This window comes from Crocuta crocuta, unplaced genomic scaffold, assembly GCF_008692635.1.
Source record: "Crocuta crocuta isolate KB4526 unplaced genomic scaffold, BGI_CrCroc_1.0 scaffold229, whole genome shotgun sequence".
Classification (NCBI taxonomy): domain Eukaryota; kingdom Metazoa; phylum Chordata; class Mammalia; order Carnivora; family Hyaenidae; genus Crocuta; species Crocuta crocuta.
The window spans coordinates 4,062,745-4,073,863 of record NW_027536464.1 but is presented as its reverse complement, the minus strand read 5'-3'; the positions used below and the strand labels follow the sequence as shown (position 1 = coordinate 4,073,863).

The window sequence follows — 11,119 nt, the reverse complement described above, 5'->3', positions numbered from 1 at the left end:
CAATAAAAGATATTTTTAAAAATTTTCAAGGCTCAACTCAAGTAATGGTTCTTCATGAACCCTTGCTTCCCGGAGTCCTGGGTCATGGCCACCGTCCTCACAGCACAGGGCTTCTCCAGGGTCCCTCATCTGGAAGAGGCAGGCCCATGAGTGAATAGACAGGAGAGATGAAGCCTGCACCCCCATTACCAGCTGCCCCTGAGAAGCTTGCCTCATATTTACTAATGAGCGGCGGCCAGCCCTGGGCAGGAACAAGCCATTGGCCAGACTGACATTGTGCAAGGAGCCTAGAGGAGATGATGATCACCTGCCTATCCTTTTTTTCAGAAAGTCGGTAGCTGGGGACCCTGCACACTGTTTGGGGGTTCCTGGGTGTCCGTGGAAAAACAGGTGGAGTGAGAGAGCTGGCAGCCGGTGTGTTTTGGGAGACTTCAGAGGTGATGAGGAAGGATCCCTGCTCTTTTCCTTGGTTGGGGGATGGAAGCGAGGCAATTTGGTTTGCGCTTGGTGACACCCAGAAGGATTCTGAGGGCCAGGAAGCCCCGCCCCTCTATTCCCACTAACCTAATGACTAAGAGTGTGGGTTTTGGCATCCGACGTCCAGGTTTGAATCCTGCTCCCTACGCACTATGAGTTACTTAACCTTTCTGCGCCTCTATTTTCTTATCTGTAAAATAGGGATATTGATCATAGCAACTCGGAAAAAGGCTGTAATTCGCAGACAAACTCTGTTACAGTTCCTCTTTTTAGCCAAGACGCAAGACTGGCCAGGGAAGGTTCTGGCACTCACAGCGGAACCGCGGAGGCGCCCCTTTAATTCCCCGCAAAAAACCGCAGCCCGAAAGGCGCGCTTCCGGAGCGAGTCCCTCTGCGTCCCCTGCAGGGACAGGGATGCCCCGGCTTCCTGCCCAGTCCCCGCACGCTGCGCCCCGCCAGCCCTAGTCCGTGGGGCGCTCGGGGTCCAGCGAACGGAAGGGGCTGGGCCGGCCGGAGGAGCGCAAGGCAGGGGTCGGCGGGTTGCGCTTCGCGAAGGCTCCGAAGTACTCGGCGGCGAAGGTGACCACGTCGGTCGGCTGGCGCAGGAGCAGGAAGAGCAGGAAGTCCGAGACGAGCGCCTGGGCCTCGGGGTGCCGCCGCAGGTAGCTGGCGTGGCTGAGACGCAGCTCCTCCTGGCGGGGGCCGAGCGTGAGCGCGCCCCGGGACCCTGCGCGCCGGGAGCCCGCCCCTCCCTTCGCTCCCTCGGGGTGTGCATTTCCTGAAGGCGCCGAGGGAGATCAGTAATGGTGTGGGGATTATGCTGAAGGGGGAATGGGGACCCCGGGCCGGCTGCAGCCTCTCTCACCTTCCGGTCAACGAATCTCGAGTAGAGCTCCATATCGTCCTCCCACACCAGGGGCTGCTTCTCAAATACCGGGCGGGGCTCGATCTCATCTGGGTGGGGAGAGAGGGAGGCTGCACCCCACCCCCACCCCCAGGACCTTCCCCACATGCAGCNGGGGTGGGGGAAGCCCTGGGTTCTGCTCACCAGGCCAGAGCTGCCAGAAGGAGTTCCCTGCAAAATGATCCTCCCCTAATTGCCTTGGGCTCAGGGGCTGGAGGGCAAAACTTCTCTGATTTCAGGTTCTGATCCCACACTCGGTCCAGCCCCTGCACCCAGGAAGGTCCCCGGTGTTCCCACCTCTCCTTCACTCTCCCACCAGCCAGAGGCTTCACTCACCCTTTTCCCTCAAGATAGGCATTTTGGTGATCATGCAGCACCCCGGGGAGCCCACCTGGATTCTCTTGGCCAGATGCCTGGAGTACAACACAGGCGTGAGAGTGGGTGTCTTCCCAGACCTGCCCGCTCCCTTGAGGGCCATCCCGGGGGCCTCCCTTCGTTGCCCCCCAACACCTCTGCTTGAGTTCTAGGGTTGTGTTCATTTCTAGATCCCCAGGTAATGGCCCCTGCCTTTCCTGCTCATGCCCTTTTTGTCGTGTCCTGGTGTGCCTGGTCTGGCATGGGATCTCCAGCGCTAAAAGGGATGAGCCTCGAGCTATGTGACGCTCAAAATAGAAACAACTCACTAACTTATCAAATAAGGAACCAACAATGTTCTGATGACTTTTTTCCCAGCGAAACGGACGATGACATCAATACCTCTTTGGAAATTTCAAGAAACAAATTCTGTCCCCCTACCCCAATTTTCTTGTGATTTGGTGCCTGTGCCATGCTGGCGACAGCTTGGCAGTGCGTGCGGCAGGATGCTTTCCCCAGCACATCAGGAGTCTATCGGGTGTCACGTTCAGACCTTGGTGTTCTCCAGTAGCACACCCACCACCCGCGGCAGCCGCTTTAGCTATTATGCCTTAGGCCTCATGGGGTCAGCATTGACCTCCTCAGCCATTCAGAGCTCTTTGGTGAGGGGCTGGGAGGCACCGCCCGCGTTGAAGAATGAGTAGATAAAGGGAGCGGGAATGATGGGGATAAAGCAAGGGGGCATTCTTCCAGGTGGTGTCCCCAGAGAGCGCAGTCTCCCTTTGCCCCATGCCCGGGCCCCAAGATCGAGCGCACATGCTTGTGCTCAACACTGCCCCCTTGGCGCCGCTGTCAGTAGCTCACCCATCAGAGAGCAGGTAGAACTGGCAGGAACTGGGGATGCCTTCGTCGGAGTGGACCGTCTGCTCCACGATGAACACATCCACTTGCTGGCGGCCCACCTGGATCGTCTGGGTGCCCAGGGCTTGCTGGCAGCAGCCGACATGGAGGGAGGTGAGGTGGGTGCCCAACAGGGTCTCCCCTGTCTCACCCTGGCCCTCTCCTCCACCTTGCTGCCTCATTCCTTGCTCGTCAGTGATAAGCACCCCTTGACTGTCCAGACCCTCAGGCACCAGAGGATTTGAGATGCACCCCCACGTTACATGGAGGTCTCCCCCTGGAGGGCCAGTTCCTCACTGCTTGTGCCCCAACCCTCCCTGCATCATCTGGATGACCAAGGGCTTCTAGTTGGCAGATTCATTACAGGGATGAGGCTCAACCAATTAGGTGTCAGTGCGTGGGGTGGGGGGCGAGGGGGCTGGGCTACCGAATGGGGCAGTTATCAGATCGAGATCTGTGGCTCCGGGGGGCCCACGCTGCAGCAGGCAGGTATCCCTGTTGTAGTTAAAACTTAAGTTCCTCTACTGGCTGCGGCCATGGGGAGAAAAGTGCTAACATAAAACATGTGTTTCAAAGAAGATAGGGGAAAGTGAGGTGTGCCTGTTTGTGTCAAGAACATTGCTGTTTGTGGTTTGTGATAGAAAAGACTAGAATGTCATTTACAAAGACTAGAATGTCATTTGTTGGTCAAATCANCTGAAATCAAGAGCCAGACACTTAACCCACTGAGTCACCCAGGTGCCCCCCTCAAATATGTGTTTAGAGGCACAGCTTTAAAATCTCCGATTGCAGGAAGTCCTAGGTATGTTGATTCGTTTTAGCCACAATAAAGAAAAAAAACGGCCTTCCAGTCTGAAACATTGTATGAAAGGGCATTTAAGTGTAGTTGGAAATGGTGCATTTCCTAATGTTAAAAAATATGTCTTTAGCCTAAGTGTCCATCAACGGACGAACGGATCAAGAAGATGTGGTTCATCTATACCATGAAATACTACATGGCAATGAGAAACAATGAAATCTGGCCATGTGTAGCAACATGGATGGACCTTGAGTGTGTTATGCTGAGCGAAATAAGTCAGGCAGAGAAGGTCAAATATCATATGTTTGCACATATAGGAGGATTAGGAGGAACTTAACTGAGGAACAAGGGGGCGAAGAAGGGGAAATGGTGGGGGAAAGGGAGAGAGGCAAACCATGAGAGACTCTTGAATGATGACAAAAACTGAGAACTGATGGATGTAGGGGGGAGGGGGGATGGGCATGGAAGAGGGCACTTGTGGGGATGAGCACTGGGTGTTATGTGGAAACCAATTTGACAGTAAACTATTTGTAAAAAAAAATATATGTCTTTAAAAGCAGCCCTCCACCATCTTTCTTTTTTTGGGGTGACTTTGGTGCGAAAGCATTGCTTCTCTCAACTGCTCCCAGCTTTGGTCTCTCTTATTTACTCCACCTGTGTCAAAGGTGACCTTCTGGCGAATGCGGGCTTGCTTTCTCCTGCCCCGGAAGTCCCACCTTCATGGCCCCAGCCCACTCCCTCTTTCACCCCGAAGCTGGCTTTTCCTCCCACCTCAGCGATCAATGCGCCCCTTCTGGTTTTCCCCAGACTGAGTCCCCCACCCAGGGAGACTCCTTACGTAGGTGGAATAGCAGAGTTTGCCCTCTGTGTCCAAGGCCAGGAAATGGGCGTTGCTGGGCACCAGCTGCCGCCAGGCCATCACCCTCAGCAGCAGCAGGTTGGCGGCCTCGGAGACAAAGCCTTCAGTTGAGCTCCAGGGGAAAAAAGCCCTTTTGGTCTTCACTTCCTGTTCAGGAAAAATCTGGGTCAGGTACATTGATCTGGGAAGGGGTGAGGAGGATGGGACAGCCAGGTGTTGGGCATATGGTCCTTGCTGAGTCCCCATGCCAGGCTCCTGGCCCGACACAATCTGGCCCCTTCCAGCTCCCACCTGTCTCTCGCCCTTACCTCACCCTCCTTGACACTTCTGGTCATGGCCAGCTGGTCATCCTGCTTCACCAGACTCATCTTCCTCTCCATGGGCAGGATGCGGAACTAAGGGCCAGAGCACAGAGCGGGGAATCAGGAGCTCACCTGCTTGTACAGAACAGGACCCACCAGAGGCCACCTTGCCTATTCTTCTTTACAAACGAGAAGACTGAGGGACATTTGGATAGAAAAATCTTCTGTATATAGTAAAGTTCATGAGCAGAAGTCAGGGGCGCCTGGGTGGCTCAGCTGGTTAAGCGTCCGACTTCAGTTCAGGTTGTGATCTCGTGGTTTGTGGGTTTAAGCCCCGTGTGCAGCTCTGTGCTGACAGCTCAGAGCCTGGAGCCTGCTTTGGATTCTGTGTCTCCCTCTCTCTCTGTCCCTCCCTCATTTGTGTTTTCTCTAAGATAAGTAAATAAAGATTTTTTAAAAATTTAACAAAAAGGAACAGAAGGCATATTATGGTGTAACATAAAGTTCAAAAGTACGTGCACTTCAGAATACAGGTTTCAAAAGATGGGAATAGTTTCTGTGGGAAACAAGTGGTTTCCAATGTGTAATATGGTTCATGTGCCAGAAGTCAGTGAGGTGGCTGGGGCAGGATGTGGGAGGCACAGAGCAGGGGAATTTGGAAGCGAGGTGGTGACAGGCCGTTGGGAAAGGCCAGGCTCTGGGAAAGGGCAGCCCGCGTGGCCCTCCCGAAAATGCTGGGCTCCCAGGCTTTGTCTATTAGGAGAAGGTCATGAGAAGCAACCTGATGCCCTCAATGGATTGGTTTCCAAGTTGTGTGTGGTGGGGATTGCAGGCTAGCTGGGGGAGAGTCGGGGTAACATTCCATTGAGCCCCCCGTTCTTCCCTCCCTCTCTCCCAGGGTCTCTATTCTGACACCCTGGTTTGGAGCCAAAGCTGGGGGCCCCCGGAGGTACCTTGATAAACTCTTGGGTATGTTGTTCCATGATATGCAGGTCCCACGAGAGATAGCCTGGGGTAGGAGGAGAACACTACCATCACCGGGGGCAGGACTGGCAATTGCAGGGAGGGAGGGTGGTGGCCCAGTGTGACCACGGGGAAACTAAGGGTGCTCCTGTCTTAAGTCTGGAGCTGTGATGAACCTCCCTGTCACCCCCACCTCCCACACACCCTCTTTGCCTCATTCTGCTCCCAAGGTGAGGTGGAGGGTTGGTCCCGGGTAAAGGTCCTAGGAATGGGGGGGGGGAGGGGGGGAGGAAGGATGGAGGTGAAGTGCATCAGGCAGCAAGAACTCTACCCAGGAGGGAGTTTCCGCAGAGCATTTTGTCCATGAAGCCCCGGCTAAAGGCGTGCACAAGGAGGCAGTGCGACATAACACCAAATTCGTCCTTGTGTTTCCCTCTCTGCACCTCAATGGTCAGCTCTCCTTGAGGCTCCCCCTTGTCCGAGACCATGGCCAGGGTCTCGGAGAACAGCAGCATCTGCAGCTCCTCCTGGTCTGGGGGTGAGGGTCCCATGGGGACAGATAAAGCCCCAGCCCCCCAGTCCCCAACCCTCTGACCCTCCAGCCACCCTCTCCTCATCCCACGTGTCTCAGGCAGCTCCTGACTCCTGCCATTGGCGTCTACAACTGCCAGCAGATGAAGACCCCTCCCCCCATCCAGTCCCCATGTCCTTGGTGTCTTTCTTATCAACAAATAGGTCTCCCCCGCTTTCTGAGTCGCAGGCCAATCAAGGCTGAGAGAGCCAGGGCCAGGTCTGTGTCTTCTCTCTTCCCTCCTCTCCACATCCGTGCCCCCCACNCTGACAGAGGTTGCTGAGGAACTGGATGGCTTCGGCATTGGCCTCTGGGGGTGGCAGACTCTCATGGGCTGATGGTTGGTGGTCCTTGGCTCTGGGGCCTAGGGATGCAGGAAAGGCTGAGATGGCATCCTTGGGGAGAAGGACAGGCGGGGGCCAGGGGTCCCCAAAGCAGAATCCTCCAAGCCCACCCCAAGGAGGATTGTGAGGGGGAAGATGCCCCGTCAACTTCTAATCCTGCCAGCCCTCTTCCCACCTGTGGATTGATGTTTAGAGGACATGGACTTTCTGCTAGCCGATCTGTGTCCACCTGTCTCCATGGCAACCAGAAGCCAGCTACCGCCTCTTAAAGGGCCATCAACACACCTCACTAAACAACCAGACCTTGGAGGCAATAGTAGGAACTGTGGGGTCTGGGGCTCAGGCCACGTCTGAAGTATTGTCCTGCAGAGGGAGCATTTGACATGGCAGGGGGATGACATGGGTCATGAGAAGGACCTTAGGGAGCCCTGGCTGGCTCAGTCGGGAGAGCATGCAACCCTTGATCTCCGGGTCGTGAGTTTGAGCCCCACGTTTGGTGTAGAGAGTACTAAAAAAAAAAAAGTAAATCTAAAAAAATAAAAGAAGAATAACCTTAGAAGTTGTGGCCCTGAGTCAGACACGGCCTCGCATGTATGGAAGTCACTTTAGATGCCATGTGAATAGTGCTACATGTAAGAGTGGTGGTGACAAAACTGATGGTGATGGCAAACCCTTAAACCACACTGTGGCAGGCCAGGCACTGCTCTAGAGGCTGCACATAAGTGAACCCATAGAATATTCAGGCTAACCCTGCGGGCAGACACTTTCCCCCTGCACTTTATGGCTAAGAAAACCGAGACACCAAGAGTTAAATGTCTTCCAAGTTCACACGACCAATACAGCGGACCCTTGAGCAGCCCAGGTTTGAACTGCCTGGGCCACTTATATGTGGATATTTTTCAAGAAGTAAAGTACAGTCCTGTAAATGCATTTTCTCTTCCTTATGGTTTCGTAATAGCATTTTCTCTAGCTTACTTTATTGGAAGGGTACTGTATATAATACATATAACATTGTGTTATATGTATTAACTGTGTTAATAAAACATGTGTTAACTGTGTTATCTGTAAGGCTCAGGTCAATAGTAGGCTATGGTAGTTAAATGCTTTGAGAATCAAAAGTGATACCTCGATTTTCTTTTTTTCTTTAAACACAATGTTAAGGTGTTTTTGTTTTTCATTTAGCTTTATTTATTTATTTCGAGAGAGAGAGCACGAGTGGGGAGGAAGAGCAGAGAGAGAGAGGTAGAGAGAGAGAATCCCAAGCACGCTCCATATGGTCAGTGCAGGGCCTGACTTGGGGCTCAAACTCATGAAGCGGTGAGATCATGACCTAAGCTGGAATCAAGTGTCAGACATTTAACCGACTGAGCCACCCAGGCACCCTGAGAGAGAGACAAAATTTTTTTTTTTAATTTTTAAAGTTGATTTATTTATTTTGAGAGAGGAGGTGCAAGTGGGGGAGGGGCAGAGAGAAGGAGACAGAATCCCAAGCAGGCTCTGCGTCCTCAGCACAGAGCCTGAGGCGGCACTCTAACCCATGAACCGAGAGATCATTACCTGAGCTGAGATCAAGAGATGGATTCTTAACCAGCTGCTCTGCCCAGGCACCCAGGAAAGAGAAAGAGAGAGAGAATCTTAAACAGACTGCATGCTCAGTGAAGACCCCGACGTGGGGCTCGGTTCTATGCTCCTGGGATCATGATTTGAGCCAAAATCAATAGTCAGGCACGCAACCAACTGATCCACCCAAATGCCCCTTACACAGTGTTAAGTTTTATTTTTTAAAAGTTTATTTATTTATTTTTAGAGACAGTGCAAGAGTGGGGGAGGAGGGCAGAGGGTGAAAGAGAGAATCTTAAGCAGGCTCCACGTTCATCATGGAGTCCAATGTGGGGCTTGATCCAATGACCCTGGGATCATGACCTGAGCTGGAATCAAGAGTCTGATGCTCAAATGAGTGATCCAGGTGCCCCATCTTCAGGAAGATTTAGAATTATGTGTAGAACTGCTTGAGAAAATCGAACTAACAATATTAATTTGTGTGTATTATATTGTGCATCTTTAGAATTTCAAGTTCTTTAAAATAATTTGGCATGGAAGGGGGCTTAAAAGAGGTCTCGAGAGTCTAATTTAAATCAGGCAGTTGAATGGCAACTGACTGGCTTGGTAGGTGGAGTGAACGACTCTTGATCTTAAGGTTGTAGGTTTGAGTCCCACGTTGGGTAGAGAGATTTCTTAGAAACAAATTAACAAAACATCTTAAAATAAATAAGTTGGGCAGTTGAATAGTTGATTTAGACTGAACATTGAAGGTAAATTTTTTTTAATGTTTTATTTATTTCTGAGAGAGAGAGAGAGAGAGAGAGAGAGCGTGAGCAGGGGAGGATCAGAGAGAGAGGGAGATACAGAATCTGAAGACAGGCTCCAGGCTCTGAGCTAGCTGTCAGCACAGAGCCTGACACAGGGCTCAAACCCACGAACCGTGAGATCATGACCTGAGCCAAAGTCGGACGCTTAACTGACTGAGCCACCCAGGTGCCCCTGAAGATAAATTCTTACTGGGATTGTAAGTACAACCAAAACATTTTTTTAAAAACCTTAAAATTTACCGGGTTTCTGTCTTTACTTTTATTAGACTGCAATTAAAGTACTTGGGGTGGGGGCTGGTTTCTCTTTTTTTAAATAGAATTGAATTCTTTCTATTTTACTTTACTTTTTTCCAGCTTTATGAGATATAATTTGACAAGTATGTTCATTTGCTTTGAAAAAAGAAATAGAATATCTAGAATGAATAAATACAACATAAACTGCTTAAAGCAGTTTTAATTTTGAAAAGAGGACCAATTGTTTTAGTTTTTAAAATGTTTTTTGATTTATTTTTGAGAGACAGAGAGAGACAGAATGCAAGAAGGGAAGGGGTAGAGAGAGGGGGAGACACAGAATCTGAAACAGGCTCCAGGCTCTGAGCTGTCAGCACAGAGACCAATGCGGGGCTTGAATCCACGACCCATGAGATCATGATCTAAGTCGAAGCCAGGCACTCAACCGACTGAGCCTCCCAGGCATGAAAAGAGGACCAAGTATTAATTAAAGCCCCTTTAAAAGTTATTATTAACATTTACTGGATTTATGATTAAAATATGATTGATAAGTAACTTAAAAGTTTAAAAATGCTTCTTTTAAATTTTGCAACTTAAGAAATTGAGTATTCTTTTTAATTTTATTTATTATTATTATTTTTTAAGTAAGCTCCATGCCCAATGTGGGGCTTGAACTCATGGCCCTGAGATCAAGAGTTGCATGCTCTGGGTGCCTGGGTGGCTCTGTCAGTTAAGCAGCTCTCTCTGTCTCTCTCTCAATAATAAATAAATAAACTTTAAAAAAAAAAAAAAGAGTTGCATGCTCTACCAACTGAGCTAGCCAGGCACCTCTCATTTTATTTTTTAAATTTTATTTTGAGTGAATTCTGAATAAGCGTTTCGCTGCACATGGAAGACTGACAGGGCATCAAGAAAACTCACAACTGCTTTAGGAAATAGTTTCTTAGTTCCTTAAAAAGTTAAATGTGGAGTTTCTGTATGACTTAGCAATTGCACTCCTAGGTCTATACCCAAGAGAACTGAAAACATCTGTCTGCACAAAAACCAGATGTTCATAGCACCATGATTCATCATAGGTAAAATGTGGAAAAAAGTCAACTGTCCGTCAACTGACAAATGGATAAACAAAATGTGGTGTATATATACACAATGCAGTATTACTCAGCCATTAAGAGTAAAGTTGTGACGCGTGCTGCACCATAAGCCTTGAGAACATGGCAAGTGAGAGGAGCCAATCACGAGACCACATATTGTCTGATCCTATTGATGTGAAATGTCCAGAAGAGGCAACTCTGTGGAGACAGAAAGTAGATCAGTAGTTGCCTCGTGTGGGTGCATGGAGGCACCGATAAGCACCCACAGTTTCTTTGGGGGCTGAATGAAAATGCTCTAAAATTAGCTTGGGATGGTCACAAAACAGTGCACATACTAAAAGCACTGAGTTGTACTCTTTGAAAGGACGAATTTTGTGGTATGTAAATTGTATCTCAGTAAAGTTGTTAATAAAAAAAGATTTAAATAAAATCTAAAAAGAAGAAAACCCTATTGCTTCCATATGTAAATTGCAAAAAGTTTGATTATTCGGACAAAGTTAGAAGAAAAAGCAGCAAATTATGGTCAAGAGGCTCTTTGAGGGGTGTCCACATAGTTCCCCTCCTTATGGTGCTCCACCTCCCCCAACTCCTGACCTGTGGGAAGATTTGCTTCTAGAACCCTCTACCCTTTGGAGTTTTCCCCCTACCCCTTCACCTCTCCTTGGTCAGGCCCCTCTAGCTGCACAGGACTCCCACCTGCCTGTCCGCAAAGGCGCCGCTCCTGGGAGCCCAGGTTCTTTCTCAACCCCCCCCATCCCTCCCCATTGGTGCTGGCCATTTCCTGCCAGCTGCTAGGAGAGAAACAAATTTGACAAAGTGGTTCACAGAAGGATGGGCATTCAGTTTGTTAATCTAATTTTTTTGAGAGAGAGAGGATGCAAGTGAGTGAGGGGCAGAGAGAGAATCTCACCCACAAAAGGGGGAGGGGGAGAGAGAGAGAGGGAGAGAGAAG

General features: G+C 50.0%; 1 protein-coding gene across 2 annotated transcripts; it reads right to left on the bottom strand.

Moving 5' to 3' along the window:
• Nucleotides 1–713: 713 nt before the first annotated feature.
• On the bottom strand, nucleotides 714–6,705 carry CATIP (ciliogenesis associated TTC17 interacting protein). 2 transcript variants are annotated; one of them, XM_077748640.1, is made up of 10 exons: nucleotides 6,649–6,705; nucleotides 6,401–6,493; nucleotides 5,890–6,090; nucleotides 5,549–5,604; nucleotides 4,602–4,688; nucleotides 4,273–4,440; nucleotides 2,600–2,724; nucleotides 1,718–1,794; nucleotides 1,343–1,431; nucleotides 714–1,169 (listed from the first exon to the last, which is right to left on the bottom strand). In XM_077748640.1, the coding sequence occupies exons 1-10, from the start codon at nucleotides 6,671–6,673 to the stop codon at nucleotides 939–941; spliced, it is 1,152 nt and encodes a 383-aa protein (XP_077604766.1). In that variant the 5' UTR covers nucleotides 6,674–6,705; the 3' UTR covers nucleotides 714–938. The 2 variants fall into 2 exon arrangements, with proteins under 2 accessions (XP_077604766.1, XP_077604765.1); XM_077748639.1 differs by lacking the exon at nucleotides 5,890–6,090.
• Nucleotides 6,706–11,119: the final 4,414 nt, after the last annotated feature.